This window comes from Salvelinus sp. IW2-2015, linkage group LG15 (genome assembly GCF_002910315.2).
Source record: "Salvelinus sp. IW2-2015 linkage group LG15, ASM291031v2, whole genome shotgun sequence".
Lineage (NCBI taxonomy): Eukaryota > Metazoa > Chordata > Actinopteri > Salmoniformes > Salmonidae > Salvelinus > Salvelinus sp. IW2-2015.
Window position 1 is genome coordinate 8,898,687 of NC_036855.1, and position 18,852 is coordinate 8,917,538.

General features: G+C 43.5%; 1 protein-coding gene across 1 annotated transcript in view; it reads right to left on the minus strand.

The window, feature by feature from the left end:
* Positions 1–2,781: 2,781 nt before the first annotated feature.
* LOC111973799 (retinoic acid receptor RXR-alpha-B) overlaps positions 2,782–18,852 on the minus strand; it is a 35,783-nt gene continuing 19,712 nt past the window's right edge. Inside the window, exons 4-12 of the mRNA XM_024001213.2 lie at positions 15,467–15,629; positions 15,122–15,301; positions 9,976–10,145; positions 9,543–9,672; positions 9,123–9,255; positions 8,532–8,623; positions 5,647–5,752; positions 5,303–5,506; positions 2,782–5,102 (exon numbers count right to left, since the gene is read on the minus strand). Of these exons, the coding sequence (XP_023856981.1) occupies positions 5,344–5,506; positions 5,647–5,752; positions 8,532–8,623; positions 9,123–9,255; positions 9,543–9,672; positions 9,976–10,145; positions 15,122–15,301; positions 15,467–15,629 (1,137 nt within the window). The 3' untranslated portion in view covers positions 2,782–5,102; positions 5,303–5,343. The remainder of the gene's footprint in view (positions 5,103–5,302; positions 5,507–5,646; positions 5,753–8,531; positions 8,624–9,122; positions 9,256–9,542; positions 9,673–9,975; positions 10,146–15,121; positions 15,302–15,466; positions 15,630–18,852) is intronic.

Sequence of the window (18,852 nt, forward strand, 5' to 3'; positions counted from 1 at the left end):
TTGGAACAGATTTTTTCCCTCCTTTGCTCTGAGACAGAGCGCTGTTCTAATCCTCTGCTCCCATTGTTAGGCCGTGTGTGGGACTTGTATAGGGAAATGACTTTTTGATGGCGGTGGTGGGGACAGTGAGCTTTGCCAGAGAAGGTTTCAGAAGTTAACGGGCCGGTTTCTATGTTGACGTAAAATCTTGGCTGGAACACCAGGCTGCTGACTATAAGGGTTATCTATTTCAGTGGTTTTAAAGATTATGTCTTAAAGGAAAAAGGAGAAAGCACAATATCAAGAGCTAGTGAGATTGTTAAAAGGAAAAGGTTTAACCAAGACTTACACACGATGTAATTCTCATACATCTAAAGCTGATTTATGTTGGCAGAAAAGAATGGTTTGGWATCATCTGTAAGCTGTAATCATCTCAGTATCAAGGCCTATTCTCAGTGTCCATTTCAACAAGAGTTCAAGTGCTAAAAGAAACTACTTGTTTTGAATTGTACAGTCAAATAGAAACTGTTGGTCCATATAATAATGTCATCATAACCTAATGTAACCTGATGACGTCCGTTTACCCAACACTCTCCTTACCGTACAGAGGCAGGGAAAAGGAAGGCGAGAGCAGCATGGTCAGTCTGGGCTGAGCCACACAGCTCTTTTTATTTCATAGAGTGCGTAAACACTGAGGCTGAACTTAACAATGCTGAGAAGGATTCAGACAGGACAGGCAGGCAGGCCTCAGGCACACTGGCTGGACAGTCAACAGCCATGGGACCTGAAGTGTGTGTGTGTGTGTGTGTGTGTGTGTGTGTGTGTGCAGTGGGTATTGTGGGGCATAGGGTGACCCTGTCTTTCCCAGACATGTTATGGGGGCAATAAGGGGAGGGGGTATCGGTCTTCAGCCAATCTCACACCTATCTTAATTAATCACTAATTGTCATTGTGGAGTATGAAATGATCAGACAGTGGAGGCAGAGAAAGAAGAAGCAACAAGGGTGTGTGTGTGTGAGATCTGCTGCACCAGAAAGAGAGTCCCACCAGCTAGCTACAGCCAGGTCAGATAACTGCTATGTCGTTGGCCTTTGCGCTGATAATCCTGCAATGACTGGCATTTCCCCACCACCTCACCTCAGCCTTCTCACACTTGTCAGCTGTGGCCACCAGCAGGCTGATAGGGCCTGTCAATTAGCAGATAATGGTAGGAGGGACTGGATGTCAGAGAGCCGGGGATCCCGGCAGAGATACATCAGACATTCGTCTCTTTACCCTGGGCTATGATGTTTTGTTAGTGAAGAAGCTCTGAGGGGGAAAACAGCCGTGAGGACTGAGGAAACTTGACAAAGACTGGCACATTAGTTAGGGGCTCCCTATAGCTCCTCTTAATTCAAAGAGACATCGCAGCCCAACTCTCTATGAGGACATCAACGAGACCAGAGAGATGTCGGCCGATGAACGCATGAGACAATATGCCCAGCATAAACTCCAGAATTAGGACCGGCCAGGTTGACATTTTGAAAAACGTCCTGTCAACACAACCTGTCAGTCTTTCTTATGCATCGTTTCAGGAAGCTGCTGCAAACGTCATTCAAATTGTCCAAAATTGCAGCAACGTCAAAATTGCTGTCATTCACTCTCCAAAATTACTCACCAAAATCACTCACCAAAATCACCAAAATTATGAAATAAACTCTTCTTCTAGGACACAATATCCTCAGGGGTTACATTTCGGTATTACCTCTGTATGGTTGTGGTTAGGGTTATGGTTAGGGTTAAAACAGAAAAACTATACAAACTACTGTACTAGAAATGTGAGAAAATGTCTTTAGTCGTCCTCTCAAACAAAATTCTTGACTTTGAGATGTACTCTGGCTGAACATTCTCAGTCATATTAAGTGAGCTGACCAAAGTCACAGATGTACTCTGGCTGAACATTCTCAGTCATATTAAGTGAGCTGACCAAAGTCACAGATGTACTCTGGCTAAACATTCTCAGTCATATTAAGTGAACTGACCAAAGTCACAGTTAGGTGTCTTTGACAACATTGTTCTGCAAAGATGCTTTGCCTCTTCCCCAATCACTATTTCATAACAGCCTTATCAACTTAAAAATAACACTAATGACCTTTTTCTTTGGGCAACGGAGACAAATAGTCCCCTGGAGATGATTAGTCATGTCAACACACACACATCACTTCAACCTGAGTGAGACTGAGCCATGTTTAACATTACCTTTAAATTCAATCCAGACTACCAGAACTGGCAGAACTGCTTATTGGACTGCCAACACCAGTAACTTATGATCAGCAAAAAAAAATTAAGGAGTTTTGCAGAAATATTAATGTCACATTCAATTAGTAATAATTAGGGGTAGAGGTATTAGTGCTTTGAGCTTTGGGAAAAGCAGGATATACCTTATTAAAAATGTGCCACGTCTTTGGCTGTCTTGGCTGTGATATCCCCCCAATTCACTATGCTCCTCCTGTACTAGTTTTGTCAATGCCACTTTACAAAACAGCAATGTCTCCCTCTAGAGGTATGCATGTAACATAACAGTCTACATATTGCCCTCCGCATCACACATACACATAGCATATTACAGATAGTTGGCATGTAGCTTTTCAATAGTAAAACATTTCATATGATACTTATTTAAACAGTGTACCCTAGACATTGTGCTGACAGAGGCTGTACCCTACACATGATTGGGTCCTCTGTTTAAATAAGTATCATAAGAAAAGTGTTACTATTGAAAAGCTTCCAGGCCTTTAATAAGTAACAGTGAAKTATAAGCTGATGATAAACTTCCTATTTGCACAGGCAGAAAAGGCCATCAGAATAGTGTATTCACACCTTGCCACCTTTATAGCTAACACCATTAATATTTGTATTACATTATAAAAACGAACAAGTTGTACAAGACATGGCAAACACATGATTTAAAACTATACATCATTGGGGAATCGACATCATGGGTTCATTGGGTTGAATTGKTGCATGGGTGCATTGCAAAATGTGACATCAGCTATAACTGGCCTAGAGCAGCATGTGTAAATGTAGCCAGGTCTGCAGCAAGTTTTCTGCTCAAGTAAGCCAGTAATACATGCTCTCTAAACAGAACAGGTCAAATAAAGACAGTGAATAAATAAATCATTAAACATCCCTATGAACTACATTTGTTCTTGGTTTACTTCCCAGTAAACAACAGTTTGGTGGAGTAAGACAGTTGAACTGAGCTCATGACACATTTATAACCTATATTCTTCAATATTCAATGGCTATATATCATTATCTTTAAATACCAAAAATAGATGTAGATTGCCCCTTTAAACGACATGTTGCCATGTTTTAAATTAGGAAAAACAAAACAAGATTATTGTTCATCCTAAATACACTAGTCCTGAGTGGCTCAGTAAGCAATGATGACGCTAAAATACRAACTAATAGATCTGCTTTAAAAAACGTGGTTGAACGAGATGCAGGCTATGTTAGCTGCTATTGTTCATTTATTGGTGGTTATTTCATTTTTAAATGAACAGTTTTTTATAACTGTATTTTCTTTCTGCTTGAATTTTTGAATTTCTGTAATTTCTGTTATTCAGGGCTCTTGGTCTCAGTATGACTCCCTGATCAAATAAAGGTTAAAATAAATACAATTAAAGTAAATCTGAGGTTCCAAAAATATTCCTGGCTGCTCTACCTGAATATTGTACTTCTGACTGAAACAATTCTTAAAAATTCTCTGCCGTCTTTTGATCTCATCAATCATTATTCTCTTGTCTGTCTTCTGTTATGCATGGGCTGGGAAATGTGGGTTAGAATTTAAATTTCAGTGCCCTTATCACAGTGTAATTATTCCTGGTATTACAGTCTAACAAGTATTACACTTACCCAGTATTACACTTGAATAATGTACGATAGGATTGGTTAGGTTTAGGAGTTATGGATAGGGTTACTGCTGTAAGTAACATTGTAACACATTGTAGCAATGAGTAATTACAACACTGCTATCTTCTCATGTCCTAATGTACTTGGACAGTTGCATTACTTTTGTGTGATGCACCAGTTGGCGGCAGAGACCTTATGTGTGTATTATATCTCTCAGACACTACAGAGAGTCACTTACAGACAGTCCCCTACACCAGGGTTTCCCAACTCCATTCCTCCAGTACCCCTACCAGTAAACATTGTTGTTGCCCCAAAGAAGCACACCTGATTCTACTTGTCAACTAATCATCAGGCCATCAATGAGTTGAATCAGGTGAGTTTGTCTGGGGCTACAACAAAAATGTTTGCTGTTGGGGGTAATCGTGAACTGGTGTTGGGAAACACTGACCTACACACCGACACATCATTCTATACATTGGAAGATRTTTACCACTGCTACTCTTTGGAAATACCGACACAAAGCAAACAGCAGCAGCATAAAACCCCCATAGCAATACAGAAATGAGCACTACATGTTGATATGTGAATTGTCATTAGTGAAGACTGACCCCTTTATTGATCCTCCCCACTACATTTGCATGCTAGTCATACAGTGGAGGCTGGTGAGATGAGCTATAGGAGGATGGGCTCATTATAATAGAATGGAATAAATGGAACGGAGTCAAACATGAGGTTTCCATATGGTTGATGTGTTTGATACCATTCCATTTATTCCATTCCAGCCATTACAATGAGCCCGTCCTCCTATAGCTCCTCCCATCAGCCTCCTCTGTCCTCACAGTGAGCTACTGACTGGAGCCATTCTCTGCTTGACAAAGTTAAGTGCTAGGAGTAGAAAAAATACCCTTGGTTTTGAGCTGAAGTTACCTGAACCATTTTCCCTGTCAAGGGGTTCCAGTTAAAAATGCATTACCCTCATGTCTGCCGTATATAGTCACATGAGAACATTTTCGTTGAGGAGGAGAAGACCAACTACGAGAGACTGAGGTGGGGGTTACATGTTTAACAGGAGATCATCCTAGACAATGAGTTTTGCCGGACCATGTTGTTATTATCACAGAATATGAGAATGACTACAAGAGGTAGACCTGTCTAAGGCAGGAGGATGATGAGGTCGCTGGTTTGTGGCACGGAGTCTTGATCAGTTATGACAATGTTCAGTGTTGAATCTGAAGCGAGAAGACATTATCATTCATTGTGAAAAAGGTCTCWTGCTTTGAGTTGTTGCAGACTCTGGCCCTTATCTTCAAGACATTTCTCTTTGACACAAAACTATGATAAATACACCTACTGTACATTAAACAAAGCCATAGGTTTGCTGTCCACTAGTTCTTGTGTTCAAACTTAGTCTGTCAATCAGGCAAATTACCAGTTCTCTTCGTTTTGAGGCAAGTATTGGACAGACAGTCTTTAACTGCAGTGCTGTTTCGTCATTTGGTGTGGAGCTTCCAACATTTCCGTGAGGAATGTGTCAACGGGTGTATCCCCTATCAGTTTGAAGAAGAACAGGTGCTCCAGAAACTTGAGGCCAATGGAACGTAGGGCTGGCAATCGAAGTAACAGTTTGGCAAATCTGTAAAAGACAAGAACATGTAAAGAGTGACTATGATGATAACAAAACTATTATACATCTGGATGAAATGACATATGTCACTAAGTACCGTAGAAGTAGGTTCATCAAATATTTGGTGATGACCAAACAATGACCAGTACCTTCCTGGTTGGTCGGGGTATTTGTGTTTACAGTATGCCTCCAGTGAAGCATACACCCCTTCTCTGAGAGTCTCAACCTCCCCTGGGTTTGACAAGCCTTTGGAGTCTACACATATGGAAACAAAACAGAACGTGTTACTGGTGACAAGGAAACCAACTCTGTGTTCCATATCACTTTTAGACCAACACACAACACACATTAAAACTCTTGTGTAATAGAAATGTCTGCCCAGGAGAGGGCAGTAGTAAACTACTTAACACTGTACTGGTCCAACCCAAACAATGGTTAACTTTCCAAACTGATATTAGCTTTAAGGTTCTGTTGTCAATAAGCACACTGAGCGTGTAGCGTTTGAGGTCAATGACGTGGACTTTGAAGGCAAATATTATCAGACTTATGAACAGTCTTATGTACAGAGAAACCAGCAAGAAAATTTAAACTGAAGATGTTCGTTTGACAATGGCCTATAAATGAATTCTTCACAGCAACTAAACGGAGTTAATATAGGCTTCTGCTTCTATTAATCCAAACCATTTGAGGTGTAAGTCATTGAGATCAAGTCTTAAGTACCGAACTGAATACAGTATATTAGAAAACGGTTGCCTTTCACACACACATACTAATGATGGCCTATACAGTGCATACGGAAAGTATTCAGACCCCATTACTTTTCCCACATTGTTACGTGACAGCCTTATTCTAAAATGGATTACCTCACCAATCTACACACAACACCCTATAATGACATAGCAAAAAAAAAWATATATATTTTTAATTTGTGTAAATTTATAAGAAATAATAAACTTAAATATCCCAATTACATAAGTATTCAGATCCTTTACTCAGTACTTTTTTGAAGCACCTTTGGCAGTGATTACAGCCTCGAGTATTCTTGGGTATGACGCTACAAGCTTGGCACAACTGTATTTGGGGAGTTTCTCCCATTCTTCTCTGCAGATCCTCTTAAGCTCTGTCAGGTTGGATGGGGAGCGTCACTGCACAGCTATTTTCAGGTCTCTCCAGAGATGATCGATCGATTTCAAGTCCGGGCTCTGGCTGGGCCACTCAAGGGCATTCAGAGACTTGTCCCGAAGCCACTCCTGCGTTGTCTTGGCTGTGTGCTTAGGGTAGTTGTCCTGTTGGAAGGTGAACCTTCGCCCCAGTCTGAGGTCCTGAGCGCTCTGGAGCAGATTTTCATCAAGTATCTCTGTACTTTGCTCCGTTCATCTTTCCCACGATCCTAACTAGTCTCCCAGTCCCTGCAGCTGGAAAAACATCCCCACAGCATGATGCTGCCACCACCATGCTTCCCCGTAGGGATGGTGCCAGGTTTCCTACAGACGTGACACTTGGCATTCAGGCCAAAGAGTTCAATCTTGGTTTCATCAGACCAGAGAATCTTGTTTCTCATGGTTTGAGAGTCCTTTAGGTACCTTTTGGCAAACTCACAAGCGGGCTGTCATGTGCCTTTTACTGAGGAGTGGCTTCCATCTGGCCACTCTACMATAAAGGCCCGATTGGTGGAGTGCTGCAAAGATGGTTGTCCTTCTGGAAGGTTCTCCCATCTCCACAGAGGAACTCTGGTGCTCTGTCAGAGTAACCATCGAGTTCTTGGTCACCTCCCTGACCAAGGCCTTTCTCCCCCGATTGCTCAGTTTGGCCGGATGGCCAGCTCTAAGAAGAGTCTTGGTGGTTCCAAACTTCTTCCATTTAAGAATGATGGAGGYCRCTRTGTTCRTGGGGACCTYCAATGCTGCAGAAATGTTTTGGTACCCTTTCCCAGATGTGTGCCTCGACACAATCCTGTCTCGGAGCTCTACAGACAATTCCTTCAACCTAATCACTTAGTTTTTGCTCTGACATGCACTGGCAACTCTGGGACCTTATATAGACAGGTGTGTGCCTTTCCAAATCATGTCCAATCAATTGAATTTACCAAAGGTGGACTCCAATCAAGTTGTAGAAACTTGATTGTAGATGATCAATGGAAACAGTACCTGAGTTCAATTTCGAGWCTCATATCAAATTGTCTGAATACGTATGTAAATATGGTATTTCTTTATTTTTAATACATTTGCAACAATGTCTAAAAACCTGCTTTCAGTTTGTCATTATGGGGTATTGTGTGTAGATTGAAGAGGAAAAACAGTTGTTAAATCCATTTCAGAATAAGGCTGTAACGTAACAAAATGTGGAAAAAGTCAAGGGATCTGAATACTTCCCGAATGCACTGTATTGTTGATAGTTTAGGAGGAAAGCAAAACATTAAAATGGTTCAGGCTTTACATAACACACTACATTTGGAAAGTAGGCCATCAAAATCTATTCCTCTTAACAACCTGATTAAAATGTGTTAAACAGAGACCAGGCATTAACTTCATATAACACACACACCACACCACACACACACACCACACACCACACACCACACACACACACACACACACCACACACACACACCACACACACCACACACACACACACACACACACACACACACACACACACACACACACACACACACACACACGAGGCTACTGGATTTGTATTAGAGAGAGCCTGGTTTATACTAGGATGTTGGTGTGGTGAATTAACATTAAATATAACCTTGCTCTATTCACCTCATTTTATATAGGTCTTTATATATTTTATATAGTGCTCTGTAACACAAGTCATACTGTCTTCAAATTCCTCCTCTTCACATTTACAAATGAATATGCATTGAACAGGTATATACTATATCAGTATTACTACTGTATGTAAACAACACAAAGCAACCTTGACTAAGAATAGGCTTGAAATAACAGTCTTTGTCCCATTCATGTACAGTACAGCTTGATGAGTTGCTATCCGGGATGGAGTGTGTGATGTACAGTAGACCTACCTGGGTTGAAGAGAACGATGGCTCGAAGGCACCCTAACTCAGACTTGTCCATCTGCATGTCTCGCATTTTAGACACCAGCTCAGTCAGCACTCTGTGCAAGTAAAACAAGCTACTTTAATATACTGACAACTTTCCTCTGATAGCCTTGGATGTATCGCTGTTTAGAATTCATGGCCCCAACAACTCTTCAGAGACAAAATATTCATAGATTAATTCATCACTCTGCAAGCATCACAAATGCACAAAATGTTGCATGTCAGATGAAATCTGAGGGAAATATTCATGATCCTACATCAAACCTTCTCAAAAGATTTGGATTCGAARGCATGCAAGCATAATTAGGCCAGATTTTGTGATAATAAGGCAATGAGCAATGAGCATGTAATGAGCTTGAAAAACCCATGGAATATTTATCAGGAATTTTGAGTAAAATTGGGTTTGTTAACAGTTACACTTTAAATCTTACTTTAACTGTAATTATATGATAGTACTCAATCCACTATAAGGTAGATTATTCAAGTATCCAATGGTACCAATGAATGGACTAACTGTGATGATGAGGATCTGTGAGCCAGGCTGTTAGTGTTTACCTGTCAAAGATGGCCCCCACCCCTGCACTGTGGGCGCTGTTGCGATGCACTTGGAGTCCGTTTGCCAGCAGAATGCTGTCGTTCACAGTGATGGAGCGATGGGAGAAAGAAGCTATGAGGAGCTCATTCCACCCTGAGGGGTAGAGAGGGACACCTCTAACTGGGTCGTATTCATTAAGGCATGCAATGGGAAACGTTACAAAACATTTTCCAATGGAAAATGTAAATGAGCATTTCTTGTTGGATAAGTACAAACATCCCCTCCTTGTTCAGGTCCGTTTGGAGTCTAATGAATATGGCCTTGGTAAATGGTGGGACATCAAGTAAAAGGCGAGTAAATCCCAGTTGTCAGTGCTGCTCAGTTTGGATAAATTATTTCCCCTTACAGGTTTGACCACAGCAGATGAGATCAGACGATACCTGCTCTTAGGAGGATGACCTGGTCGTCCAGGGCCAGCTCTGAGAAGTGGGGGATCATCTTGGCCCACTCCACCAAGGTAAAGAGCTGCTTGTCTGTTGCCTGGCATATATTGGTCACAGGGTCATTGGGCTGGGGAGACAGAGTGGAAGTCAGGGGGTCAAGAGTTCATCAGAGACCTGAGCTGGAGGGATACAATGAGCTTGAGTTAAATATGGCCTCTACCAAGGGGACTTTTCTGTGGTGGTTTCTAAAGCAAATTTGAAGAACATTCAGCTTGTGTCTCAGCTATACCTCCCCCCTAGGCAGTTAGCATAAGATGGGGGAATGAGGTTGTTTTGCCAGTATGTGATATACAGTGTATGCTACTATATAGTCATAGAGTCTATATAGTAAGTGATCAGTAATACGTTATATAGTGTACAGTGAACTCACTGAGTTGGTGGGCACGCCCAGGCTCCCCTTGATGTATGTCTTGGTCTTTGGCTCCACGGCGAGCTCTGCCTCCTCTATCCTCTCCACAGGCATGTCCTCATTAGCACAACCTAACGAGTCCGCCTCACTCTCGCGCCTCTCCTTAGCTCTCTGGCGCTCGTCCTGCACAGCTGGGGTGAAAGCATTGAATGTAGCTTCTGTTATAGCCAGCCCCATAAAACACTGTCCAGGGCCATCTCAGAGAAGTGGGGAATGCTCTTAGCCTACTCCACCAAGGTGAAGATCTCCTTTTATAGCATGACATTTGATATGAATGGCCTCATGAAGAGTTTATGAAGGGTTCAGTAAGCTTTAAAAGTTATATTTTGTTTACAGAGGAACCAAAGTGTTAATCAGTGGTGGCTCAGTATATGAAACTATTGGCTAAGATCCAATTAAACATCAAACATTATAAACAGTACAATAAGCAGGGAAAGCGTCCGTATTCCAAAACGAGAGATAATTTCTTCACCAGCCATGCTCTGAGGGTAGATACAGGAACTGTGCTGACAGACGCTGAACCCCAGACACTGCGGTGACAGAGGCTGTATCCTAGACACTGCGATGACAGAGACTGTATCCTAGACACTGCGGTGACAGAGGCTGTATCCTAGACACCGTGGTAACAAATGCTGTATCCTAGACACCGCGGTGACAGATGGTGTACCCTAAACGCTGTGCTGACAGATGGTGTACCCTATAAAGTATTGCTGGTGTGTGTGTGTGTGTTGGTTGTGTGTGTGTGTGTGTGTGTGTGTGTGTGTGTGTGTGTGTGTGTGTTGTGTGTGTGTGTGTGTGTGTGTGTGTGGTGTGTGTGTGTTGTGTGTGTGTGTGTGTGTGTGTTGTGTGTGTGTGTGTGTGTTGTGTGTGTGTGTCTATTCGGTAGCACAGCAGAGGAGTATCCTATGGAGAAAGCTAAATCTACTCAGGGTTTTCTAAAGCTAATTAGCTTCCGTTAGCTTCATAGTCCAAATCAAATCAAATCAAATTGTATTTGTCACATACACATGGTTAGCAGATGTTTAATGCGAGTGTAGCGAAATGCTTGTGCTTCTAGTTCCGACAATGCAGTAATAACCAACAAGTAATCTAACCTAACAATTCCACAACTACTACCTTATACACACAAGTGTAAAGGGATAAAGAATATGTACATAAAGATATATAGATGAGTGTGGTACAGAACGGCATAGGCAAGATGCAGTAGATGGTATAGAGTACAGTATATACATATGAGATGAGTATGTAGGTATGTAAACATAAAGTGGCATAGTTTAAAGTGGCTAGTGATACATGTATTACATAAAGATGGCAAGATGCAGTAGATGATATAGAATACAGTATATACATATACATATGAGATGAGTAATGGAGGGTATGTAAACATTATATTAAGTGGCATTGTTTAAAGTGGCTAGTGGTACATTTTTACATAATTTCCATCAATTCCCATTATTAAAGTGGCTGGAGTTGAGTCAGTATGTTGGCAGCGGCCGCTAAATGTTAGTGGTGGCTGTTTACAGCCTGATGGCCTTGAGATAGAAGCTGTTTTTCAGTCTCTCGGTCCCTGCTTTGATGCACCTGTACTGACCTCGCCTTCTGGATGATAGCGGGGTGAACAGGCAGTGGCTTGGGTGGTGTGTTCCTTGATGATCTTTATGGCCTTCCTGTGACATCGGGTGGTGTAGGTGTCCTGGAGGGCAGGTAGTTTGCCCCGGTGATGCGTTGTGCAGACCTCACTACCCTCTGGAGAGCCTTACGGTTGTGGGCGGAGCAGTTGCCGTACCAGGCGGTGATACAGCCCGACAGGATGCTCTCGATTGTGCATCTGTAGAAGTTTGTGAGTGCTTTTGGTGACAAACCGAATTTCTTCAGCCTCCTGAGGTTGAAGAGGCGCTGCTGCGCCTTCTTCACAACGCTGTCTGTGTGGGTGGACCAATTTAGTTTGTCCGTGATGTGTACACCGAGGAACTTAAAACTTTCCACCTTCTCCACTACTGTCCCATCGATGTGGATAGGGGGGTGTTCCCTCTGCTGTTTCCTGAAGTCCACAATCATCTCCTTTGTTTTGTTGAGGTTGAGTGTGAGGTTATTTTCCTGACACCACACTCCGAGGGCCCTCACCTCCTCCCTGTAGGCCGTCTCGTCGTTGTTGGTAATCAAGCCTACCACTGTAGTGTCATCCGCAAACTTGATGATTGAGTTGGAGGCGTGCATGGCCACGCATCGTGGGTGAACAGGAGTACAGGAGGGCTCAGAACACACCCTTGTGGGGCCCCAGTGTTGAGGATCAGCGTGGTGGAGATGTTGTTACCTACCCTCACCACCTGGGGGGGGGCCCGTCAGGAAGTCAGGACCCAGTTGCACAGGGCGGGTCGAGACCCAGGGTCTCAAGCTTGATGACGAGTTTGGAGGGTACTATGGGTGTAAATGCTGAGCTGGTAGTCGATGAACAGCATTCTCACATAGGTATTCCGCTTGTCCAGATGGGTTAGGGCAGTGTGCAGTGTGGTTGCGATTGCGTCGTCTGTGGCCTGTTGGGTCGGTAAGCAAATTGGAGTGGGTCTAGGTGCCGGTAGGGTGGAGGTGATATGGTCCTTGACTAGTCTCTCAAAGCACTTCATGATGACGGAAATGAGTGCTACGGGCGGGTAGTTGTTTAGCTCAGTTACCTAAGCTTTCTTGGGAACAGGAACAATGGTGGCCCTCTTGAAGCATGTGGGAACAGCAGACTGGGATAAGGATTGATTGAATATGTCCGTAACCACACCAGCCAGCTGGTCTGCGCATGCTCTGAGGACGCGGCTGGAATGCCGTCTGGGCCTGCAGCCTTGCGAGGGTTAACACGTTTAAATGTTTTTACTCACCTCGGCGCAGTGAAGGAGAGCCCGCAGGTTTTGGTAGCGGGCCGTTCAGTGGCACTGTATTGTCCTCAAAGCGAGCAAAGAAGTTATTTAGCCTGTCTGGGAGCAAGACATCCTGGTCCGCGACGGGGCTGGTTTTCTTTTTGTAATCCGTGATTGACTGTAGACCCTGCCACATACCTCTTGGTCTGAGCTGTTGAATTGCGACTCTATTTTGTCTCTATACTGGACTTAGCTTGTTTGATTGCCTTGCGGAGAGAATAGCTACACTGTTTGTATTCGGTCATGTTTCCGGTCACCTTGCCCTGGTTAAAGCAGTGGTTCGCGCTTTCAGTTTCACGCGAATGCTGCCGTCAATCCACGGTTTCTGGTTTGGGAATGTTTTAATCGTTGCTGTGGGTACGACATCGTCAATGCACTTTCTAATGAACTCGCTCACCGAATCAGCGTATTCGTCAATATTGTTGTTGGACGCAATGCGGAACATATTCCAATCCGCGTGATCGAAGCAGTCTTGAAGCGTGGAATCAGATTGGTCGGACCAGCGTTGAACAGACCTGAGTGAGGGAGCTTGTTGTTTTAGTTTCTGTTTGTAGGCTGGAAGCAACAAAATGGAGTCGTGGTCAGCTTTTCCGAAAGGAGGGCGGGGAGGCCTTATAGCGTCGCGGAAGTTAGTATAACAATGATCCCAAGGTTTTACCAGCCCTGGTAGCACAATCGATATGCTGATAGAATTTAGGGAGTTGTTTTCAGATTAGCCTTGTTAAAATCCCAGCTACGATGAATGCAGCCTCAGGGTGTGTGGTTTCCAGTTTACAAAGAGTCAGATAAAGTTCGTTCAGGGCCATCGATGTGTCTGCTTGGGGGGGGAATATATACGGCTGTGATTATAATCGAAGAGAATTCCCTTGGTAGATAATGCGGTCGACATTTGGTTGTGAGAATTCTAGATCAGGTGAACAGAATGACTTGAGTTCCTTGTAGTTGTTATGATCACACCACGTCTCGTTAATCATAAGGCATACACCCCCGCCCCTCTTCTTACCAGAAAGATGTTTGTTTCTGTCGGCGCGATGCGTGAAGAAACCAGCTGGCTGCACCGACTCCGTTAGCGTCTCTTGAGTTAGCCATGTTTCCGTGAAGCAGAGAACGTTACAATCTCTGATGTTTCTCTGGAATGTTACCCTTGCTCGGATTTCATCAACCTTATTGTCAAGAGACTGGACATTGGCGAGTAGTATGCTAGGGAGTGGAGCGCAATGTGCCCGTCTCCGAAGCCTGACCAGGAGACCGCTACGTTTGCCCCTTTTACGGCGTCGCATAGGGTCGCCGGCTGGGATCAGATCCATTGTATTGAGTAGGCAAAACACTGGATCCGTTTCGGGAAAGTCATATTCCTGGTTGTAACGGTGGTGAGTTGACGTTGCTTTTATATTCAGTAGTTCCTCCCGACTGTATGTAATGAAACCTAAGATTACCTGGGGTACCAATGTAAGGAATAACACATAAAAAAACAAAATACTGCATATTTTCCAAGGAACGCGAAGCGAGGCGGCCATCTCGGTCGGCGCCGGAATCTTGTCCAGCTCAAGCTTCATCCGTATGACGGTGGATATTGCTCATCCGCCTGCTGCGAACTCTAGCAGGTTTGTAACTGCGCGTGGCTAGTCGAATGCCGAACTCTTCATTGAGACAATGCTGAAACATCAATCCATGGGCAAGTCACTTTTTAAACATTTTTAACACACAAAAAAGCATTTGATTAATAAAATATTTAATCAGTCTTCTTCCTCAAATGAAGGGGATGATGTCGCAATCTTTGCGAGAGGGAGGGAATCTGATTTCATTGGTCCTCAACCTGTGGTTCAGACACTTCATTCAGGATAAATGGAGTTAGCCCTGAGTTAGCCTTCCCTGGATCAAGTTAGTTCTTAAGGATTCGTTGCCATAGACATCTACCTGACAAAAATGTACATGACTGGTTATCCCGAGTTGAACTCAGAGTTGACCAATGCTACCTCGCTAACTCCTCAAACCTGCTTCGTAGGATACACTTTTGGTTGGTACATTGTGGAGGAAGTCAGTCACGTGTGTTTGCGAGGGGACAGGGACAGTGGAGGAAGTCAGTCACGTGTGTTTGCGAGGGGACAGGGACAGTGGAGGAAGCAAAGCAGCACGCTGACGTTGGTTTCACATGAGTGTCTGTCTGTGCTCACTCTTTCAGGTAATTTCCTGGAGCATACCTTCTCTCTTCATGCCCATGGCCAGACACTTCTGGTAGCGGCAGTACTGACATCGGTTGCGTTGGCGCTTGTCAATCAGACAGTCCTTGTTGTCTCGACAGGTATACATCAGCTCTTTCCTCACTGTTCTCTTGAAGAAGCCCTTGCAACCTTCACAGCTATATACTCCATAGTGTTTACCTGCCAGAACAAAACATACAACGGTTTAGTTCTTCCCTTCATGCTTGTACAGTAGAATGACAGTGATCCGCATTTTTAGATGAGGGACCCCCCAGCCTGTAGGGCCCTGTATTGGGGATCAGGGAGATGTTGTGGGGCTGTCGTGGGGACGTTTGGGGTGCTGACCTGAGGCGCGGTCTCCACAGATGGCACAGATGTGTTTGTTAAGGGAGAGACAGGTGCATGTGGGCTGAGCAGGATCCTTTAGCACTCTGTTTCGGCCCAGTGGGGGTTTGATGTCCTCTGTGCTGATAATGCTGCTGCCACTGGAGATCACTGGGAAGCTGAGCTAGAAACAAGCAACAAAGAGAAGAGACAAGAGGATTTGACTGTCAAAGTGGAGACAAAGACGCTCATTCTCATCATGTCTTCGCGCACACGCAGACTTCTCCGCCGTTTTGTGGTTGGTGGTGGTTTGTGCGATTCGCCTCACAGACCATTGGGTGCTAGACGGACTGGACTGAGCTGGCATGCTCGACACTAGCATCGCGTTGACTCGATGCCCATCTGTGCATGCTCGATAGTCGTGCTAGACTCAGTTCACGTAGTGCATGTGCTCACGTGACTGCGCATCGACTACAGCTAGATCGACCATGTACACGATGCATCACGTGGCTAGGCTGGTACAGCATAGCGACATTCAGACACACAAGCTGACACGCAATCACACACAGTCTTGAGATTTGTACCACAGTGATAGACAACACCCTTTAGACAAAACTTGTGTTGTGGTGATTCACATGCATCCCCACGTTGCCAACATCCTAATTTTAGACTGGAATATGTTGTACTTATTTTGGCTGAGTCCAACCCTAACAGGTAGAAAGACCACCACATACATAAACCCAACTCAAATATTTGTAATGAGGGTTATTAGGCTCCTCTTAGACCTTAGATGCCAAAATATGGACATTTGTTTTCGGATGTCTTGGATTTTGGGGGAGAAGTTGGACATATGAAGTGCTTTGTTGTGCGTGGAAGGCCTTGTGAAGATGCTGGAGGATACGTGTAAAAAGTATCTATATCCACAGTAAAACGAGTCCTATATCGATATAACCTGAAAGGCCGCTCAGCAAGGAAGAAGCCACTGCTCCAAAACCGCCATAAAAAAAGCCAGATTACGGTTTGCAACTGCACATGGGGACTAAGCATACTTCCAAAGTTGTGGCAAAATGGCTCAAGGATAACAAAGTCAAGGTATTGGAGTGGCCATCACAAAGCCCTGACCTCAATCCTACAGAAAATTGAAGTGTCTTGTTTGTGCGTGTATACACTGGAAATCTAATGAAAACGTAGATAGAAGGTCATCGGCAGAGGCTCAGTGTTAAAGAAACTGAAACCGTGTCTGCTGTTTATTTCATATGGACCACATGAACGAGGTTGTCTTCTGGGGCCAAGTYAGAGATCTGTACATGTCGGCCACTCTCCATCTGGCTGCCATGGAAAAGCTAGTTAACCAACTCCTCTGGTGTAGTGTTGGAGGTAGACTGAGACAGCCTCTGAAATGGCAATCTATTCCCTATTCAGTGCACTCACTACCTTTGACCAGAGTCCATAATGCAGTATATTTCAGACGCGCCCAAAGGCTGAGACTGGGACTGCAGGGTCTTTCTAAATTCACTGTCCTGTACACACTAGACTGTATGCCTCATCACAAGACAGATCGACAGCCCTGCTCGTGGTTTATATTACACAACTCCTCATCYTTCCTCTGAAAGGTTCTAACTTCACCTTCACACATTGGGAGAGGAGGGATCACCATGGGCCACTATAGTGTTCTAATTTAGTTCTGGACATACACCACGTGGTCAAGCTGCTGCTGCTTTCAACTGTCGCTAGTTTCCTCTCTGACAGACTCTGCTAAGCCCATTTAGGTGGCTAATAAAGAGCATTCAACCCATGTGGCAGACTCAAATCATAGGTGATACCATGGGGTCAGGGGTCAAAGCCTCTGACGGGGATAATGAGTCTGTATGAGATACAGACCAGACGTCCCACAGAGCTCGCTTTACTAGCTGACAAGGAAGCCAACAAGGCCAAATCTGCAGGTTTAATATACACACCCTCTCAATTTAGAAGCCACATTGGACACTGTATATATGTCCCTAAAAAATAAGTCCATTGTTTCCATGCATACCAGCTCCAATTTGGATTAACCACAGGGTTTGTTATATTAGTGGCAGTGAGTAGACAATACCGTTGGAAAGCCCCATGGTTGAGGATCTAAATGAGTCCTTTAGATGTCACATAAATGTATACAATTAGGTCTATATGATATTATATGATGATAACCGTAAATATAACAGTAAATAAAACACTCAGAGGAGACCGGGTTTGGTTGTCACACATTTTACTCTTGTATGTATTTCTCAGCACCATTATATCTTACAAGACTATTTTCAATATTAGGAGAAAGACCAAGGTCTTGGGTTGAAATGGGGTCCTTTTAATCCTCATATAGTATTCCTACATGGAGTTATAAGCCATCAAACACACTTTGTCCACCAGACGCATCGCAGGGTTGGTTGTCACAATGTTTGCTTGTAGCTTCCTTTTATAACAGGAAATGAAACAATAAAGCACATAGTCTTAGAAATGGCCTTTCTTTGATTGTGTAAACTTTATTTAACTAGGTAAGTCAGTTAAGAACAAATTCTTATTTACAATGACAGCCTACCAGGGAACAGGGGGTTAACTGCTTGTTCAGGTGCAGAACAACAGATTTTTTTTTYCAGCTCAGGGATTCGACCCAGCAACCTTTCGGTTACTGACCCAACGCTCTAACTACTAGGCTACCATATTCCTAAAAAAAAATCACAATTTAACGCCGTGACAATTACATATAACATTTTGAGTAAATTGRTGTGTGTATGCGTGTGTTTGCACATGCATGTGTGCGTGTGTGGGTGTGACAGAAAAAATATGTGTGTGAGAGGGAGGCAACAAWGGGAGCTCTTTATAGCACAAAGCACAAAAGAGCTGGGGATTTATTGTACAGTGGCAGTGGCAATGTCCCCAAACAATATGGTTACAATGGGTTGGAGTGTGACAAGGGCGTTTTCATGTAAAAGACTCCATGAGCACTAATATATGGGCACATACAAATTGGTGTTAAATGGAAGCTAAGAGGCTATATAYAGTTGAAGTCAGAACTTTACACAGTTCCCTATTCTACCTAACAGATTATTATTTCTGTGCTTCACAATATACAGYTGAAGTCAGAAGTTTACATACACTTAGGTTGGAGTCATTAAAACTCGTTTTAGAACCACTCCACAAATGTCTTTGTTAACAAACTATAGTTTTGGCAAGTTGGTTAGGACATCTACTTTGCGCATGAAGTTGGTTCCAACAATTGTTTACAGACAGATTATTTCACTTATAATTCACTGTATCACAATTCCAGTGGGTCAGAAGTTTACATACACTAAGTTGACTGTGCCTTTAAACAGCTTGGAAAATTCCAGAAAATGATGTCATGGTTTTAGAAGCTTCTGACATAATTTGAGTCA